Source organism: Aotus nancymaae, unplaced genomic scaffold, assembly GCF_030222135.1.
Source record: "Aotus nancymaae isolate 86718 unplaced genomic scaffold, 86718_ANA_hifiasm-v0.15.2.pri h1tg000029l, whole genome shotgun sequence".
NCBI classification, from domain to species: Eukaryota; Metazoa; Chordata; class Mammalia; order Primates; family Aotidae; genus Aotus; species Aotus nancymaae.
The window spans coordinates 52,216,454-52,237,275 of record NW_026988442.1 but is presented as its reverse complement, the minus strand read 5'-3'; the positions used below and the strand labels follow the sequence as shown (position 1 = coordinate 52,237,275).

Below are 20,822 nucleotides of genomic sequence, written 5' to 3'. Positions count from 1 at the left end.
AACAGAAATGTCTATACCTTAACCAGAATTCCATGAATGATTAGTGGACTTTGTATTATCTTATGTGATTATTGTAAAAATTCACTTTTCTGTAACTCTTTTGAATAAGTCTAAGTCTTAATGAAGTTGTATTCAAAAGCTGTGGATAAGAGCCTGGATCCTCATTAATACAGATTTTTAAATAAAAGATCACTATTTATAGCAAAGTACATTTCCAAGAACATCATCCAAGAATTAAGCTACTCTAAAGACATCTATAGAGCAAAATAAAATTTAGACCGTGAATTAATCTTGTGCTGAAAATCACTTTACAAATAGATTGTGCTTGTTGTAATTCAAAACAGCAAAAGTTTTCTACTGTGGACACACATTATGCTGTCTCTCTCTCTCCTCTGGCCATGGAAATGTATGCTCTACTAACAGCTTGAAACACATCCCACCCCCACCGATAACTCATCAAATCTCAGCTGAAACTGCACTTCCTTAGGCAAACCTTCACTAAACATTAGACCAATCAGTTCCCTTGCAGTGGAAGCCTCAGGATTTTTCCACAGGAGGGGCAACCTATCAGGCAGTGGGAAAGGTTTTACTGTGAAGTTTTGCCTTGGCATTGCAAATACATTGCATTTATCTAGATTGTATATTTATTTGGAGTGGCTTTGAAGGGGTCTGTTGATGTGGAAGCTCTTAAAATCTCTTCGCCTTTGTGCATCTCACTGGTGGCTGCACTAGCTAGTCTGGTAGCCTTATCCCCTGCTGTAGAGTTCCATAGCATTCTCTATATCCCTTATTAAAACTGTCGGCCTAGAGAGCTTTACAATCACTTTAAAAGTTGTCTATCTTTCCCACTAAACTCCCTGCACTTGTGAAGGCAGGGACTGGAGCTGTTTCAGTCATCATTGCATTGCTCATGGCCTAACATGATTCTTAGCATACAGTAGGCACTTAATACCTACTTGATAAATGAATACATGCGTGAATAAATGGAAAAATGGACTCATCTCAAAACTAACATAAATACCAAGGAGGTCATTCTACCTGATTTCCAAATTCAAACGGCTTTGATTGTTAATTTTGTATCTTGTAATTCAGATTTAAGATTGAATCATATTTATAGAGAAGATGAAACAGAAGAGTAATAGAAGAAACATCTTGACGGGACATTTTACATTAGATCCTATTCAAATCATCCTAATCATGTCCTTGTGCTTCTCCTGACATGTGTCTTGTCTTAGTTTGCCAGTGACAGTGGAAGAGAAGTTTTTGACACCTGAATGATGAGTAACCACTGAGTGAAAAATTGCTTTTCTCACCCTGTTTATGTCAGAAATGCAAATGTCACCATTTTGGGTATCAGAGTTAATGAAAATCTGAAATGCTTAAGCATATTTGCTGTATAATACGTTATCCACTGCAATATCGTAACAGCCATTTTGGAGGCTAGCTTCACTTGACCTACAAATGTGGCCCCAATTTCGTTAAGACATTGTGAGGTTTTATTGTTGTTATTGTACATATGATATAAAAGAAAATACACAATAGCTGTGCGTAATGGCAACCAAAGAAAGGCGCCAAAGAGCATGGGTGGTAAAGAAGCAGGAGAGTATTGAAAGCTAAGATCGTCTCTCTGCCTTTTTGCCTCTGTGAGTCTATAGTTAGGAATGAATCAGTAAGGTCAGGCTATAAACTTCTAGACAAGAAAGAAGCTTGTCTGTTTCCCCTGAAAAGGTACTGACTGCATGTGGGTGTCCTCCGTCTACCTCCAGGGCATTCCTTATGTGTGGCTGGTATTGTAATGGAGAGGCGATCTGATGTTATCAGTGTGGGACATCAGCTTGACTTCCCCACTCTAGTCTCTAGCAGAAATGTGACATTGTGATTCTGCGTAATCAGGACTGAGAAAGAGGTAAGCCAGAGACTGATGTTCCAGGCTGAGGATCACACAGGTCCTGTGGGTTTGTGTGTTTTGATGGCTGTTTGGAGACCAAACCCAGCAAATACAATCTGAGGTCTGAGTTTACAGAAAGGCCATTATAAGTTTGATCACCATAAACCTATTCAAACAGAGGAAAGCAGACATTACCGTTTTGAGTTACAGGGGTCACCACAGGTAGGACATCGTTCGCAGGTTGGTCCTGAGGCTCCGGGGTTTGTGCAAACACACTTGCCACAAATGCAGTCCCCTCGCCCGCTGCAGAGCACTCCGTCTTCAGAGACGCAGGAGTCTGTGCTGGTGGTGCAGTTGCAGTACTCGCCAGTCCAGCCACTCCTGCACACACATTCACCACAGTCACAGTCGCCGTTATCTGTAAAACAAAATGCTCTATGCTTCTCACAGCCCCAAAACACTTGCAGATTTGAGGGAGTGCGGGGTGGGGGGGGCATCTTTTCTCTTTGCCTTTAAGCAGCATCATCAAAAGACAAGAAAAAAATGAGAAAAAAGTGTACACTCTTTTGGGGGTACGGTACGAGTGTAGATATATGCTATCAAATGTGTTTTGCTAATTGTGCATACTTAGATCTGGTCTCCTAACTGAAGATCCACTTGCTTACTTGATGTTTGCAAACTAAAAATAAAAGTGTAAGCCTCTCAGCCAACTGAACGGACCCCTCCTCTTAGCCAAGGGCATTCTAAAGTAAACCTGAAGCACTAGTCCAGGCTGTGATGAGAGTGGGTGGTCTGACATGCCTTATTATACCCTCCTCTCTTTGGAACTCAGGAATAGTTCACCAGCATTAACAGAAAAACAGAAACCTTAAGACTGACAAAGCAGACTCTTTGTAGCAATAAGATACCAACATGATAGCTGCAGGTCCTGAAAGTAATTGAAGTATTTTACCCCCAAATATATTTCTTTGACATATTTTTAAATGGCCTGACCAAGTCGTCTTTTGTGGGGAACATCTACATTCTGCAGAGAATCCCCTTTTCTTTCCAAATCTTCTTCCTGATCCAAGAGAGAATTAAGTAAGAATCTGGAACTTTTTCTAAGTCTAGGAAACACCTGCAATCTGTTCTCTCTGAACCTGCTACCTGGAGGCCTCATCTGCATAATAAGAACTTGGTCTCCATAACCCCTTATCATAACCCAGGTACCCCCTTCTACTGATTCCAGATCTTTACATAAACTCTTTCAACCAATCACTAACCACTATGACCTGGAAGCCCTGCCCCTCCCCTTTGAGTTGTCCCACCTTTCTGAACCAAACCAGTGTACATCTTACATGTATTGATTGATGTCTTATGTCTCCCTAAAATACATAAAGTCAAGCTGTCCCCTGACTGCCTTAGGCACAGGTTCTCAGGATCTCCTGGGGCTGTGTCATGAGCGATGGTCACTTGTATTTGGCTCAGAATAAATTTCTTCAAATATTTTACAGTTTGGCTCTTTTCATCCACATATTATATCAAATAGAATTTGTAATCAGACCAAATGAGATAATCCAGAAAGCACATAACAGATACTTGATGTGAAAGTGTATCTCTATGCATATTTATTATTTTCAGTTTTTGCTTTTAGTTAAGATGCCATTGGGTAATGACAAATGACAGACCTGGATTAAAGCCCACCCCCCTATATCATTCAAGCTGTGTGATCACGAGAGCCTAAAGTGTAAAACAGAGGGAATAAAGTCTGCTTCCAATGCTTGTGACTGGATGAGATAACGTATATATCTCCTAATTTTGCATTCACCAGTTAGATGTCCCATAGGCATACAATGAGTGCTCAAAAAATTCACTACTTAACACGCTTTAATTGAGCATGTACTATATGCCAAAGATTGTATTAGGTATGAGGATATAAAATTAAATAAGACAAGGTCATCGAACTTATAATTTAGTGTAGGAGATAGGCTAATGAATACTATTAATAATAAATATGCATAGGGGAATAGTTTCCAAATTAAATTGGAGATTTGAGGATTTCCAGAGGAAGTGATGCTTGAGCTAAATTTGAAAGATACATGTTCCATTTCAGGAATGCATGTGGAATCATGTGACCTGCTTACTACCCATAGAACTTTCCTATGGATGGAGCCAAAGGTGCATATGGAGTGCAGCAGTAGGGGAGGATGGAAAGGTCAACAAAAGTCAGAAATCAGACCATGGAAAACCTTATTGGCTAAAGGAAGAGCTTCTATCCTGAAAGCTTTGTCTAGACATTTTTTAGCATCAGTAGACAGGGTCAAACTAGAGACAGAAAAATCAGGAGTAGAGGAAAACAGATATGAGACCATGAACCAAGGCAGTGCCCATGGGAGCAGAGAGGAAAGAATATATATTGTGGCATGGAATGCTCAGGGTGTGGGTGTGATTGGTGCCAAGTGGAGGGTTGAGGGAAGAGACAGAGGGAGAATTCTCCCCAGGTGACTAGAGTGAGCAGCTAGATGGATGAGGTGGCTTTTCACCGAACTGGAGTAGCCAAGCTAGCTCCTGGTGTCACCAATGCCTAGCACAGAGTAGAACCTGATTGTTGAATAATTGGTTCTGAAGCTGAGGAGGAGAAGTTTTGGGTGAGGAAGATGACGAGTTCACTTTTGGCCCTGAGGAGGTCAAAGGGGCCTGTGGGACATCCCAGGAGGTGGTTGAATATATATATGGGCCTGAAGTTTGGGGTTTGGGATCCATTAGGGAAAGCTGATAGTTGAAGCAGTTGTGGGTCAGGTCATCTAGGGCAAGCAGGGAGAGTGAGAAAAACTCTGGAGAGCTTCAGGACTTAAAATGTGATCAAAGGATCCTTACAGAAGAGATTGAGAGGTAGGAAGGGAACAGAAGTAGTGCTGCAGATGCCTGGGACAGAGACAGTTAAAGAGGGAGGCACCTGGACACTTTTGCTGTAGCGCATCTAATCCTGAAGAGCCCCTTTGGATATGGCCACGTAATGATGTATGAAATACTCCAAAATGTTTTAAAAAGTGTTTAAAATAATGGGCTTGTGTGTTATTTCCGTAATATTATTCTGGGTGCCTGCCATGCACAAGATACTAACACAGGCATTGGATGTTCCAAACAAATAACATTTATTTACAAACTCTTATAACTGATACTTTTCTTCAAAAAAAAAAATAAAATAAAATAAAAAATAAATGTGCATTAGGCATTTTGCCTCACAAGTTTTGCTCTTCCAGCAAAATTTAGGATTACCTAAGACAGTATATAACAGTGTTTAGAACATAAATAAGCACTATATAAGTGTTAGTTACTGGCATTATTCCTAAAAGTTATCAGTAGGAAGAATTTGTAAACAAAATTATCTATCAGTATTAAATTTCCTATACTTTTACTGAAAACAAAGTAGATGTAGAAAAAATAATCACACGCGAAACAGGATTCTACTTGTAGGAGACACTGCCAAGTTCACTGTAGGAGGAAGAATTCTGGACTTTCTCTTGTAAGCTTTGGTCTAGTAAACTGCTTACTTTTCTATCTTGATGACTGGGCTCTAAGAAACTTGGAGCAGGAGAGTCCTGGGCTTAATTCTTTGGTCAAAAATCACCAAACAAAGAAGATGAGAGGCACAAAGATTTTGAAGTTGGATTCTGATTTCTCTAGGCATGTGTGTGCATATATGTATATATGTATGTGTGTATATATACATATATGTGTGTATACACACACATACACACAGAGTCATGTGTCTTTTAACAATGGGAATACGTATCGAGAAATGCATCGTCAGGTGATTTCATCATTGTGTGAACATCATAGAGTATATTTACACAAACTTAGGTGGTAAACCTACTGCACATCTAGGTTATGTGGTATAGTGCTCCTAGGCTATGAACCTATACAGTATGTTACTATACTGAATACTAGAGGCAGTTGTAATGCCATAGTGAGCATTTGTGTATCTAGACATAGAAAAGGTACAGTAAAAATACAGTATTACAATCTTATGGGACCACCATTATATATGTGCTGTGTTGTTGACAAAAACGTCATTATGTGGCACATGACTATATGTATATACATACGTATTCTTTCTCTCTATACATATTCTCTATATACTCTGTGTATATACACACACACACATATGTATAGATGCTTCTGGACTTATACAGGGTTATATCTGGATAAACTCAATGTAAAATGTAAAATAATGAGTTTATCCAGATATAACATCACTGTAAGTTGAGCAACATACTAAATTCATATCACTTTCACACCATCTTAAAGTGTGTGTTCGTGTGCATTACTTGTCTAATGAAAGATGCGTTGAAATTTATCTGGATTCACGATATTAAGGTATATTTCAACTGCATTTTATAACCTATGCAATTTATAATTGACATAATTAATTCAAAGCTAAGAATAATTAAATGATTTGGCCCAAAGCCATTAATTTCATTTTTACATGTAAGTGATCATCTAAACTACAATGTCTTTTTGTTTCTTCTTCAGCAAAAGGGGAAACTTACTTTTATGACAGAAAGAAATTCCATATTGCAGTTGATTCTGAAAAATTAATGTGATTTACAAATATTATATGAAAGGTACATTTCCAAATGCTTTGAGAATGCCCAAGTGTATCATTGCATGTAGGAAGTACTTGATGGAAATTTATGAAATCTTTCCTGGAGCAGTAGAAAAGGACCATTATGGCAAAAACACAGAGCTTCTTTCAGAATTTAGAAGTCCTCCTCTTTGCTGGCCTTTCAGATCCCCTAACCTGGTTTCCCAAGTTGCTAATTGATATCCTCAAACAACCAATTATCTAGAGTACTGGGTCATACAACAACAACAACAACAACAACAAAACTTCACATTGGCTGCGTGGAGGGACAAGATGATAACCAAAGATCAAAAAAAAATTACCACGCTACTTCAGAGGGATAGATCTTTCTGGAATGCTATTGACAGTAACTGTAAGTGCATAATAGCAGGAAGTGTTTCTCTAATGCCATTTGGCTGTTAGTTTCCATCCTTAGAATCAAAATATAGGAGACTAATGGAATTTGGGCAAGGAAAAAATCAATGGAGCCCTATATCTTTGAGTGCTTACAGACAGACGAAAGAAGCTGTATGAAAAAGAACACTGTGATAATAGCTCTTCAGAAAAGTGGCACATTGCTGAGTATATTAGTTATAAACTAAGTGAGATGCACACAAGTTGTGAGCTATAGCATGTTTGATCCTCTGTTGCAAATAAAACAACAGCAGCAGTAGAGTCTCTATTCCAATGCCAGGCACAATTTTTGTCCCTGCACTAAGCACAATGCCAGGTACATAGTAGTTATTCCATAACCATTTGTTATAATTGCATTTACTTTTATTATACCATTTGAAAGAAAAGTTACTAATTATAGAGCAACATCCTTTGTGATGTCACTAAAAACCAAAATAGCTTTTGAGAAACAGTAATGGTTGAAAGAAATTGGCATAGGTGAAGTTTTCTGAATCTAGCTAAATAAATCATTCTATTTTCTAAATAGAATTTCTGTAGCAATCACTGTATCTGATTCAAAGAGAGACACTGTTGTCAGACCTTCCTAGCTACAATCCTCAGATCAAGTCAGCTTTTTTTGAGTTTATTTCTGTTCCTCACACATGGTACAAAATAAAGTAAAAGACCATCAAGGGAAGCTCTGTTGCTAAATACAGTTCAGCAATTTATACCCCGTTAGATCTCTTTGATCCAAGATTTAAAGGGTGAAATATATAGGTCTTGTTAGTATCTCTATTATATTCTGTTAGATTATACTTAGGGCTTTTTGAAAGGTAATTTCAAGTGTTTTTAACATGTATTTTATTACAAGATTTCTATTAGACATGCAATATGGGATTCTGCCCGAGATATCCTCTCTGTGATGTGGTGATGGCTTCTTGTTACCTTCAGATTGTGCCCCATCTGTGTCATGTGAAAAGAGGACTTATGTGGGTTTGGAAACACACCTATTAAACCAGGAAATAAACCTTTGAATGAAAAGGGAGAGAAATGTGTCTTGATCAGCACAGACCATAAATTTTTCACTCTCTGGGGGAAAAAGGCATATATTCTCAGAAGAACCTATTGGTTGCAACAGCAGCAGCAACAATGAAATGAAAGTAGGTTCACTTCTAAGGGCATCAGATGGTTTTCAGAAAGCCTGGAATTCTCTGATGCTTCTTTCTCTCAGGTCTTTTTTTTCCCTGAAAATTAGTGTTTTTCATATGTTCCTGACATTGTCTTTTAAAAACATAACTTGCTTAGTTTTCTATAAAGATAATGGCTTTCTGATTTGAATAGCTGTCTGCTTACATAGTGTGAACAGAGACATTAAAGCTTAAACTCAGCATTCAGTTAATATTTCAATCTGTAACACAAATTTGTATTGTTTAAAGGTATATTAACATATTGGTAATTCTTTTCTGAATAGGTTATACTTATATATGTATATATATCAAAATGATTTTACAAGTCATATACAATATATCCTTAAACTATAGTGATTTCACATCTACATAGGATATTAAAACATGCTTATTTCTATTTTAAATTTTTCTCAAATTTCTCAGGATATTCCAAGTAATTTTCCATCTTTGTCCTTCCTGTAGGCTTTTTCACATATGCACTTACTCATCTTTCTTATGCCCAGTGCCTAACCTAGTACCTGCACTTAGTAGGTGTTTAATAAATATTTGTGGAATGAGTGAAGGCCCTGAAAGCCTGTTTAGTATATTTTTGTGCTCCTTATCCTTGGTAGCATGCTCATTTAGCAGTCCATCTAGTTTTTACTTTTCCAAAGTCATATACATTTAAAAGGCCAGTCAGACATAGTGGCTTGATCCAGAAAAACCTGGAAGGTAATGGAGTTCATATTACAGACACTTTTGTAGAGTTTGGGTGACAACCAGAGAGAAAGCACTTTTATCTTTCACTTACTCTCAGGGAAACAATAATAGAGATACAAGTTCAGTTGGCAGAGATCTCACCCCAAGTGAATGTTAGAGCCAGAAAACCTACAAGAGAAGATTCAGTTACCCTAGGTCTAAGGCTGATCAGCAAATATTTATTGAGCACCTACTATGCCCAGGAAACTGTGGAAGGGGCAGAGGATGCCAAGCCCCTTGCTGAGACTTGAACAGCTACAGGGTAAGATGGATTTGGACATAGCCTACCTCCGCAGAGCAGCCCCTTGTGTCTCACGCAGGAGAAATTGTCACACTGGCAATAAGGCCCATAAATGTTTCCATAGGGAGACAAGTGGCAGATACACTGCCCACAGTAGCAGTCACCTCTTCCACTGCAGGAGGGATGATCTGGGGCCTCTTTGCAGGAATCCGTGCTCAGCATGTCCTCACCACACTCACAGTGAGGCCCCATGTGGCCGGGGTGGCAGGCACACACCCCACACTGGAAGGAGCCGTTCCCGTGGTGACATTTGGAGCTATTCACTTCCACTTCTTTCTGACAGTCGCAGTTGCATTCTGGACTGACAAGTATTTCCAGGGCGTCCCCCAGCCCCACAGGCTTTATGATAATGTGCCTGCTTCTTCTCTCACAGTTTGGGATATTCACAGTCACATTGAAGGAAGCCTGAAAAAGAAAATACTAATTATCTCCCTGCATCCACCAAAATGCATGAGGCGAAACAAGGCTGCACGGAAATCAGCTTTGCCAAAAGCATTTACTAGAAAAATCTTTGAAAATTGCTTTTAAAATTCTTGAAAGAAATCCAGCTTCAGTGAATTCAGCTAACTTCTGACCCATCCAAGTATTTATTCAGATGGTCTATTGGCCAGCTACTTACTGTGTCCCCCACTTTCATGTGAGAGCATTTCTTTTGGTGTGGGAAGAGAGTCCCGTTGTTACAGATGGCTGTAAATGACAAGTTGAGTCCTTCAGTGTCTCCTAATACTTCCAGTTCCACCTCAGACCGCAGTTCCTTCAGTTACAACATAAAGAGTTCAGTGAAGTCACAACCCCAAAAATATAGCCAGAAGAAGAAACTGTGAATCATGCTCATTGAACTACAAATGAATGAAACTAAATTGGGCGTCAAAAGAAATTCAGTATATCATCAGTCAAAAGCAAGAAAGCGAGCAATCAATATATACATTTGATATGTTACCAAATCTAAGGCATCAACAATTATAAGATACGCCATTATCTTATGACAATTAAACTATGACAAAATGCCTCAAGATGTTCTTCACAACATATGAGTCAGTCCTGTCCATCTATAATTGCTTTGAAAATTATTTTACCCATTCTGAAAGATTTGGCAAATTCTCCTGCCCTGCATTGCACAGATTGGCATATGAAAGGCAATTCTTTTGCTTATATCTCAGTAACAAAATTTAACAACAGCTTCTTTTAGGTGTATCATGATTTCTTAGCTCCCATAAACCAGCTGTTTGTTGCTTCACAAAGAATCCAGAATTGAAGTCATTCCTCCACCAATGAATATTTGCTTCGTTGATATCAAATTTACACCCTGCTGCTCTGTTTTGGTACATTTCTGCATACATAATAAACTTTTCATTTCAATATCGAATCACAGTACACAGTTTTTGAAGATATTTTAAAACAGCAGTTAAACTTAATATGTAAGTAGCAACAATGCATTTAATAAATTAAAGTGAGTATAATCACAATTGTCCATGAAAACTACACCATGACTGCTGCCTGGCACCATAATGGTGATTGTAATTCACTATCAATTGTAAGGTGCAGCTCAATTTTAGAGATGTTGAAATGTGGGCAGAAAGTGTGCCTTAAAACCAATATTGCAATGTATGTAGTACCTACTGTACATTTAGTCTGGAGTTAGGTCTGGGGAATAACACAAGACCGCTTTCTGTCCTCAAGAAGTTTATCATCTTACTTTCTCTGTTCCTTGTTCGCTTACAAAATAAAAGTCTATATTTTGGGTGAACCAAACCAAATTTTGAAAAATAGAAAAACAATAAAATTAATTTAAAAATATTATGAATTAATTTATACTTCAGTTAATCCAAAAGTTTTAAGTCCATGGACCCATTTTCTTGTTGGCCTTTTAAAAGCATATTTAGCTTCCATTTTTCCTTAAGTGTAATTTAAAAATTTTTGTTTTATTTTAAATTTTGTAAGTACATAGTAGGTGTACATATATATGGGCTATATGAGATCTTTGATACCTATGTGCAAGTTTGCCAAATGTATAGTAAAATGACTCTGCCTTCCTCCACAATCTGTTTACACTGAAACAATAAGATTAAAATAGAAGCAATATTGGAGCTAGAGTCAGGAGCTGAATGAAGAATGAGGGATATGACCAGGAAGACCATGACAGTAATAATGAGGTCCGGCAGATGACACAATCTGACCTAAATAAAGGAAATTTCAGCATTGCGGTAATTCAACAGCACATTGCAAATTTGACCAGGAATATTTTAGTGTGAATTTCCTAAGGAAACGACATAAATGATTATTTGCATTTTTCATCGTTTCATTCATTCATTTATCGAGCATCTCTTATGAACCAGGAAAAGCAAAAGAAACTAAGTCAATTCCCTCCTGGAATGCAAATGGCAGCAGAGGAACTTATCCTTGGGATTGCTGATAATTCAGTAGCTTTTATTATACGATTAGGGAAGAAAGAAAACTAGTGAATGATGATCAGATAAATATATATGGATATTTAACATTTTTAAAAATATCTATATGGCACTGTAAAATACTGAACTGAAGTTTGTAGCCACAAAGTTATAAACACAAAGTGTCTACCTCTGCCCTACTAGAGGTCAGTCAGAAGCATTTTATGTTTTCTCTCAATATGTTTTCTTTCCTTCTCTCTCTTTTTATAGACTAGGAAGAAATTCTGTCTATGGGTCCCCATATTTTAAATTCCTTTTAGCATACATTTAAAAATCACAGTAGAAGAAAAATAATTTGAACTGGTGCCAGGATCTAGTACAGACTTCGCCCTGTGAATCAGAAAGTTCCACTAATAACTCCAGTGCAAGATGGTTTCATTCGAGAATAATAGATACTTCTTTTTAGTATTTCTGAGATAGCAAAACAAGGGCAGAAGATTTAATTCAAATGTTTCATGCCTTGATTTCAACTACCCTGTAAGTTATGTGAAGTATTTGGGATCATAAAGTGAGCCATAACCCCTGGCAGAGCAAGCAGAGACATGGGGCTGCTCTCATTGGAGGGAAAATATTTTTGACAATTTAGTGTTTTCTAATCTGCCTAATTTCTTTGAAGATGTTAGTAGCCAACACTGTTGAGAGTATTGGGTTCGAAAAAATAGAGTGTGTTCTAGTACAGTGAAGGATTGCTGTGTGATTTTATTTGACTCTACACATTAAAACTTTAATTACTGCGTGAGAGGGAGGAAGGTTTTTATAGCATTTTGTTGATGAGCATTCTCTGTCTGGAACAATTTCAAGCATGAGCTAATGTGGTGATTAATTTGATGTGATCTAAGAAAACTGAAATTTCTGAGGCTATCAGTAAAACAAACAAAACTAAACAAAACCATCATCCTATAATTTTAATTATAATTTTAAACACATCTGTATTTTATTTTCTGAAGAAATGAAGTATTTGAGAAGGAATATCTTGCTTTTCCTCCTTCAGAGGAGTTTCAAAAATTGGTGGGACAATGTCAAAATCACTGGGGAGTTTTTGTTTTTCTTTCCAAGATATGTAGCTCTCATTTCTTCTGAAGGCCTTCGAAGATGTCTGTGAGCGGAATCTGGATAGGCTTATTTTTAAAAACTCCCTGTGGATTCCGATATGTCATTTTGGTTAAAGAATGCTGGTTCAGTACATACTATGTGTTGGCATATACTGCATATGGACCATTTGTTTGTAATTTTAAAACATCAAAAATCAGGAGAATTGTTATTAATTTGTTCTTACATAGCTGCTGTTTAAAGTAAATATTAAAGCTTTACTCCTTTCTAAAAAATTTCCTTTTTTTCATTCCTATCCTAATTTAGGGCTTTCTCTCTCTCTCTCTCTCTCTCTCTCTCTCTCTCTCTCTGTGTGTGTATTTTTTTGTATGTAAAGGCAAAAAAAAGGGGGCTGATATTTAGGAATCAAAATTAAAAATAATTGACAACCAGCCATCCATTGTTGACTAACTGAGTTATGAAATGGGGGCAAAGAATGAGAACATAGCAACATTGTAGGTACATATTCTAATTTTAAGGGAGGAATTCTGTCCTCAGGTACTAATTCCCAAAGTCAAAGCAAAAAATTACACACCTACTCACAAACCGGTGGAAAATGTCCCTAGTTCCCAAAGGTATAGAAATGAAAAAGTGCGTTCTTTGTGTGCTGGTGTTTTGGTGCATGGCCAACACTTGTATTTTTGCTTGAGTTATGACCTAGTCTTGTCAAGCCTGTAGAGTTAGCTCTCCACATAATTCCATCACTCACTTGCAATTTAAACTTCATTTTTTTCAGACAGAGGAGAGCTTAATTGTATGAGTTGTGGAGCCTTTAAAATTGTGCTGGCAACAATGTTGCTTTTGCTTATTATTATAAAAACAATCTCAATTTTATCATCAGTTTTATGGATTTTCTATGTTCAGCTACACCTTTCAAAAAGATCAGCAAACAAAATGAACAAAATTTGTATTTTGGCTGCATTCATGCAGAGACTTTTTTTGGATAAGCACTCTCTCTACCAACAAGTAACTAACATTTAACAGCCGAAATCACATCTTAGTTTTCGAATACCAAAGAAATGCAAAAAAGAAGCCAGCTGTAAAATATCCTACTTCATAAGCTGAGATGATCAGCTGGAGAATGTTTCCGGAGTCCTTCTGAAGTACCCCTACTGTAGCTCCAGGAATAAGTTTTGCGTAATTCTGTAAACAGAAAAAAAGTAAGTCAATCTATGTTTGCTCACGGTAATTGAGAAAAGTGTGGGTTTGAGCCTGCTGATTGCCTCTATTTAACTGACTGGGGAAGACAGGTTTGTGATAACAAACCTGCTTTTCTCCCGAAACTGTAGCCTCTACTTTGTGGTGCTTCCTGTGCTCAAGCGGGAAATGGACTGGACAGAGTCACCACTGGGGCAACCCAGGGTCTGTGGTTGCCATGGTCTAGGGCTGTGATTTACATCTCCAGAGGAGTCAGTCTCAAATAATAGTAATATTTCTATAATATCTTCCATTCGTGAAACATCATATGTCTAAAACATTCTGCGCACATACCCAGGAACTTCTCTTTTGGTAACGCTGCAGAAACCAAGGTTTGGTGCACATGGGCAACGAGGGGAATCAGGTCATTCTGTAAGTCATTCAGTTTAGGGGTCTTAAGGCGTAATCACTTGGTGGAGAAAGAGAATGAATTATTGGATGCTTGCACAGAGCTCTCCCTTCCTCCTGGTGATGAGCTCCCTTTCAGGATGCTAGTACTGTGCTGGGTTTAGTTGGAACTGCTCCGACCACATCACCGTCAAGTGAGTCAGAAGCTAGTGCAGAAAGCATTCTCTACCCACAGTACTTCTCCTGAGGTGTTGCTCCCACCTGAGAACTAGCAATATGAGTTCATCATCACTCCAGGTATTGGGCAAGGCCAGAGAATGAGGCATGGCAAAGAAGGGAATTTTCCAGACAGCTGAAAATTTCCCTGCCCGGGGGTTTTATGTTTTTTATTTTGTTGTTTCCAAATGAAAAGTTTTCTAAGGTGTATGATACATATACCTGTCTTCTTAAAGATTTCCCCAAATACTTTGAGTTTTTCTTGAAGGAATGGAGTTAGACTCATCAATAATAACTATAGTTCTGTCAGGCATGGTAGCTTATGCTTATAATCCCAGCACTGTGGGAGGTTCAGGCAGGCGGATCACTTGGGCTCAGGAGTTTAAGCCAGCCTGGTCAATATGGTGAAACCCTGTCTCTACTAAAAATACAAAAGTTAGCTGGGAGTGGTGGCACTTCTGTAGTCTCAGCTACTTGGAGGCTGAGGCAGGAAGATTGCTTAAGCCCAGGAGGTTGAGGCTGCAGTGAGCAGAGATAGTGTCACTGCACTCCAGCCTGGTTGACAAATTGAGACCCTGTCTCAAAAAAAGTAATAATAATAATAATAAATAAAATAAACTATAGTTCTACAATCATCAAAGGCTTTTGAAATCCCAGAGAGGTCACACCCATACCAAATGGGCCCTGACTGTTATGCTGTTGCTTCTTATATTTGTTTTTAAATGATTTCTACCTTCTCTTTGGTGAGCTCTAAGATATTACTCACCTACTAATTTACTCATTTATCTATTTATTGTTGCATTCAGCATCTATTAAGTAGGATTACTATACTGTACTATGTCAACAACCACTCTTTCTGTCAGCTGTGGTCTTCTGAGTCGCTGTGTGCTGTGAAATTGGATGACTAAGTTTATTAAAATTGTATGAAAAAAGTAAGAAAATTTTAAAAAGTAAAGAAAAGAGTAAAGCTTTGAGTAAAGGAATTAGGACAACTCTTATAGTTCAAACATAATGATATTCTATCTTATTTAAAGAAGATTTAAGTGTTTTAGAAAATGCACAAAACTAAATTAGAATGCATAATTATCATTAATTGTAACAGTGATACTAAGAAAATAAATCAGGACAAAGGGAACCAAGGAGAGGAACAAATGAAGCCAGGGTGACATGAGAACACGGAATGCATGCAGGGTGTCCCGGGCACTTGCTAGAGGTGGGCCCCTAGGTGAGTCGAAGCTTTCTAAAACTTCTGGGTAGAAAAATGGGTTTTGGTTTTGATTTGAGGCTTTGTAATGTTCCACTAATTTAGTGTTCATGATTGTGTTGAAGTTTGAAGTCAGTAGAAATCTAAATTCTTTTTTTTTTGTTAATTTTTATTTTTAGAGACAGGGTCTCACTCTGTTGCCCAGGCGGGAGTGCAGTGGCCTGATCATAGCTCACTGTAGCCTCAAACTCCTAGGCTCAAGCAATGCTCTCACCTCGGCCTTCCAAAATGTTGGGATTACAGGTGTGAGCTGCTGAGCCAGGCAAACTCTGAACTCTTATTGAGATGCTGCTCTGCCTTGACACTGTTTCATTATTGAGGGGGGCTGTGGGCAGTAATCCAGGTAACATTCCTTCCTTACCTTACCCCATGTACCACATTGCTGCCTGTTGATGGAGGACCCCCTTCTGTTTCCCTGAGTCAGGGAAAACTTGTAAAATATGAGGAAGGCACTGGTTTATGGACTTACCTTCCCAAATAAACACATGTCACCAAGGGCTGTGAAGCATGTGACGTGTGGTTAACAGCGAACACCTACACAGGAACTTGAATTGCTAAGTGAAGCTGGAATGTGTGTAAATTTGACTGATCCCAAAAGAGACAGCAAAGGGAACCTTTAGAGCTTCACAAAGAAACATTTAGGTCCCTTGGGAGAAGGATTTCAAGGCCCTTAGCTTTGTATAAAACTGCTATCATTGGCTGGGTGTGGTGGCTCACGCCTGTAATCCCAGGGTGGCTGAGGCAGGTGGATCATGAGGTCAGGAATTTGAGACCAGCCTGCCCAACGTGGTGAAACCCTGTCTCTACTAAAAATACAAAAATTAGCCAGGCATGGTGGAGTGCACCTGTAATCCTAGCTACTCAGGAGGCTGAGGCAGGGGAATCACTTCAGCCCCAGAGGCAGAGGTCGCAGTGAGCCAAGATCACACACTGCACTCCAGCCTCTGGGTGACAGAGCTAGAGTCCATCTCAAAAAAAAAAAAAAGAAAAGAAAGAAACTGCTGTACTTGAAAAACATCCTGGAAATGCCGAGGGTGAGGTGTCACGCACTAGTTTAAGTGCGCCTCCAAATTTGCAGCTAATTCTTGGCTGACAAAGCCAAACCCGTCCACTTCCTAAAGCATAATTATGATCCTGCATGTGGTATGACATTTGGCATTTGGCTATTAGGACAAGTGGTTAGCATTAATTGCTGATTGCCACTAGAGCTACGATATAAAAGGGCTGGCAGCCGGTAGCAGTAACTAGTGATAACACTGATGATTTCGCAGAGGAAAACTGTTAATTAATTTCTGGATGCTGAGTCCCCCCAAAAGCATTTTAAATAATCAACTCAAAATATGGACAATTTGGCTTCTTGCTTTAACACTGTCAAAAATTATACTTTAAATATCATAGTATTATGATTACTGTAAATATCATGTATCCAATGCCTTCCTTTCATTAAAGTCTTAACGTGCTATTATAAATCGTTGTGATTAAACATGTTTAGTGTTTGAAAAAGGATGATTTTGCACGCCTGGATGTGATGAATTATAGCATTTGTGACTCTAAAAGAGGGTGCTTGAATATTAGAAATGGTGAACACTGCAAACATGATATTGCATGAGCTGATTAGAAATGCAAGCTCTTATGCTTGGACTTGAATTCTCCATTGTCTATCTGCAGAATATCCTAATTACGGATTTTCCCCATCTTCCCTACCATACCACCCAGGAATTCATGAGGTTGCTTTTCTCACTCATTCCTTCTGATTACCTTAGTTTTCTTAACTTCCTTCTTCAAGCCCTATTTATCTCTTCACTCGGCCCCCATCTCCAGAAAGATTATACATTTATCCAACAGTCTGCATTTGTTCCCTGGAAATCTCCTCTTTGTCGAAGAGAGAGGATAAGAAAGGGACAGAGAGCCATTTAGCAGGCAGGTGTGATACAGAGAAAAGCACCTGCATTCCCACCTGCACATCCTGGGCTCTTCTCAGAGAGTGACTCCCAGTTTGGTGCCTCTCAGTGTCTGGCTGCCAGAACCAGCTGTCAGGTGTGTGCTCCTGCTTGGCTCAGGTCAGAGGAGCATGTGGTCACACATCTGCGCCTGGTTAACTGTGGACAGGCAGTTGGTTGGCCTTCTCTTCAAAAAGACTCGGGCTGAGGACCTTGTAGAGCCTCCCTGGCTTTGGTGATATCCTGACTTTCTGACCTGCAGAAGGGGCCGCTCCTGACGTTACGCTCATTCCTGCTCCGACTGCACCTCCTGTGTGGTTAGCTCCTCAGAACCTGGCTGTCTGCTGGGTCAGTGTTTGGTATTAACTGTATCCTTGCCGGGTATCTTGATTTGGTTTCTGCTTTGGACAGTGACTCTACCGGGCCCTTACAGCCCACTCTTGTGACATTTCTACTATAGTCTCAAAGACCCTTCCCACCTGAGAGCTCAGCAGCCCTCATTTGATAGAGATCACGTGACACATGCCCCTCATTCGAGGGTGAGAAGTCGGAAGCTGAGTGGTCACATATCAGCTAGCAGCAATGTATTCTAGCTTTTATTGTTATTTTAATAGGCACATAATGAACTGTACATATTTATGGGGTACAGTGTGACATTTTGATGCACGTATACGATGTTTAATGATCAAATCTACCACATTTTAAGAAAGAATTTGTAAAACCAAATGCTCAGTGCAGCCAGTTGCTTCCCTTTAGACTCTCTGCTTGCTTAACTCTCTTTATGAAGCGTCACTAATGTGTCACTAATGTTACTTTATTTTATGCCCACACCACTGTTTGTTTTTAATATTATATTATTAACCAACATAAGTGTTTCTATCTGAAATTACTATATGTATTCTAGTGAAATATATTTACTAAAATATTAGCTTTTATATACTGAGAATTTATGATGTTAAATAGTCTGCTCACAAATTTTTCCTCTAGTCTTTCAAAGTATTTTCTGTTATTAATTTGTATCTCTTCAGTCAATGGCTCCTTTCGGTGCATTCTCTCTCTCTTTCCCTGTTTCTCCCTCTCTCCCTTTCTCTCTCTCTGTCTCTCTCTCTCTCTCATATACTTTAATGGCAGCATAGCATACATAGTATGCCAGTAATAAGTATATAGTTCAAGGAATATGTAAAGAGTAAACAAGCAAATACCATCATCCAGGAAATCAAGAAATAAAATATAGGCTGGGCTCAGTGGCTCATGCCTGTAATCCTAGCACTTTAGGAGCCTGAGGTGGGTGGATCACTCAAGCCCAGGTGTTCGAGACCAGCTGGGTAACATAGTGAGACCCCATCTCTACAAAAAATACAAAAATTAGACTGGCATGTTGGTGTGTGCCTGCAGTCCCAGCTACTGGAAGGATGAGGTGGGAGGATCATTTGAGTCTGGGAGACGGAGGCTGCAGTGAGTCATAACTGCAGCCACTGCACTCCAGCCTGGGTGACAGAGTGAGACCTTGCCTCAAAAAAAAAAAAATTAGAAGGAAGGAAGGGAGGATGGGAGGAAGGGAGGAAGGGAGGAAGGGAGGAAGGGAGGAGGGGAAGAAAGGAGGAAGGAAGGAAGGGGAGGAAGGAAGGAAAAAAGCAACCCAGCAAGCAAGCAAGAGAAATAGACTATAACCAGTCCCCTGGCATCCTCCCTTGTGTTGCCTTCCTGTCATTACTCCTCCCCACAAAAGCACAACCACTATTTTGACTTTTATCACTGTAGAGGTCAGGGAGGTTATCTTCATGGCCTTGTGATTAGCAAGAATATCTTAAGTAGTATAGAAAAAGCACTACCCATAACGGAAGAGATTAATAAATAAGACTTCAAATTAATAATTTCATTATAGTTTCAATGCAGTGCCAATTAAAACGCCATCAAATTATTTTGTGGATATGAACAAGCTGATTCTAAAGTTTATATGGAGAGGCAAAAGATCCAGAATAACCAACTCAACACTGAAGATGAACAAAGTTGGAGGACTGACACTATATGACTTCAAGATTTACTATAAAGCTGCAGTAATCCAGAGTGTGGTATTGACAAAAGAATAGACAGACAAATGTAGCAGAATAGAGAGCCCAGAAATAGACCCACATAAATACAGTCAATTGAACTTTGACAAAGGGGCAAAGGCAACACAATGGAGCAAGGATAGTCTTTTCAACAAACTGTGCTTGCACAACTGAACATTCAGATGAAAAAAAAATCTAGACACATTATTACACCCATCACAAAAATTAGCTCAAAATGGTCACAGACCTAAATGTAAAATGCAAAACCATAAAATTCCACAAATATAATGGGAGAAAAATCTAGGTAACTTTGAGTTTGTTGATGACTTTTTAGATATAACACCAAAGGCACAATCCATGAAAGAAAGAATTGGTATCTGGACTTAAACTAAAAACTACTCCGTGAAAGACAGTGTCAAGAGAACAAGAAAACAAGTCATGGACAGGAAGAAAATATTTGCAAAATATGCATCTAATACAGGACTATTATCCAAAATACACAAAGAACTCTTAAAAGTCAACAAGAAAACAAACATTTCAATTAAAAAATGAGCCATAAACCTTAACAGACATATCACCAAAGAAGATAGATGAAAAATAGGCATATGAAAAGATGCTCCACATTATATGCCAGCAGAGAAATGCAAATTAAACAACAATAAGATACCACTATGCATATATTCGAATGGCCTAAATCCAGAACACTGACAACACCGAATGCTGACCAGGATGTGGAGCAACAGGAATTTTCATTCACTGCTGGTGGGAATACAAAATGATACAGTCACTACAAAAGACAGTTTGGTAGTTTCTTGCAAAACAAAACAAACACTTACCATATGATCCAGCGATCAAACTCTTTGGAATTTACCAAAAAGAGCTGAACACATATCTACACAAAAACCTGTATACAGATGTTTATACCTGCCTTATTAATAATTGTCAAAACCTAGAAGCAACCAAAATGTCCTTTAGTAGATGAAAAGGTTAAGAAAAAGCTGCTGTACATTCATCAAATGGAACATGATTCAGAGCTATAAATAAACGAGTTATCAAGCTCATTTATTTGAAGATGGAGGAAGTTTAAATGCATATGATTTAGTGAAGAAAGCCAATCTGAAAAGTCTACATATGGTTGTTGACATGGTTTGTTTGGA

The 20,822-nt window shown here is 38.6% G+C and overlaps 1 protein-coding gene across 7 annotated transcripts in view; it reads right to left on the bottom strand.

Annotated features, from left to right (window-relative positions):
- The window catches only part of ITGB6 (integrin subunit beta 6), a 136,961-nt gene that overhangs the window by 19,051 nt on the left and 97,088 nt on the right, over positions 1-20,822 (bottom strand). For all 7 annotated transcript variants that reach the window (XM_064382687.1, XM_012454830.1, XM_064382686.1 and 4 more), the window contains 4 exons: positions 13,703-13,792; positions 9,733-9,867; positions 9,101-9,518; positions 2,084-2,306 (listed from right to left, as the gene is read on the bottom strand). In XM_064382687.1, coding sequence (XP_064238757.1) covers positions 2,084-2,306; positions 9,101-9,518; positions 9,733-9,867; positions 13,703-13,792 — 866 coding nt within the window. The remainder of the gene's footprint in view (positions 1-2,083; positions 2,307-9,100; positions 9,519-9,732; positions 9,868-13,702; positions 13,793-20,822) is intronic.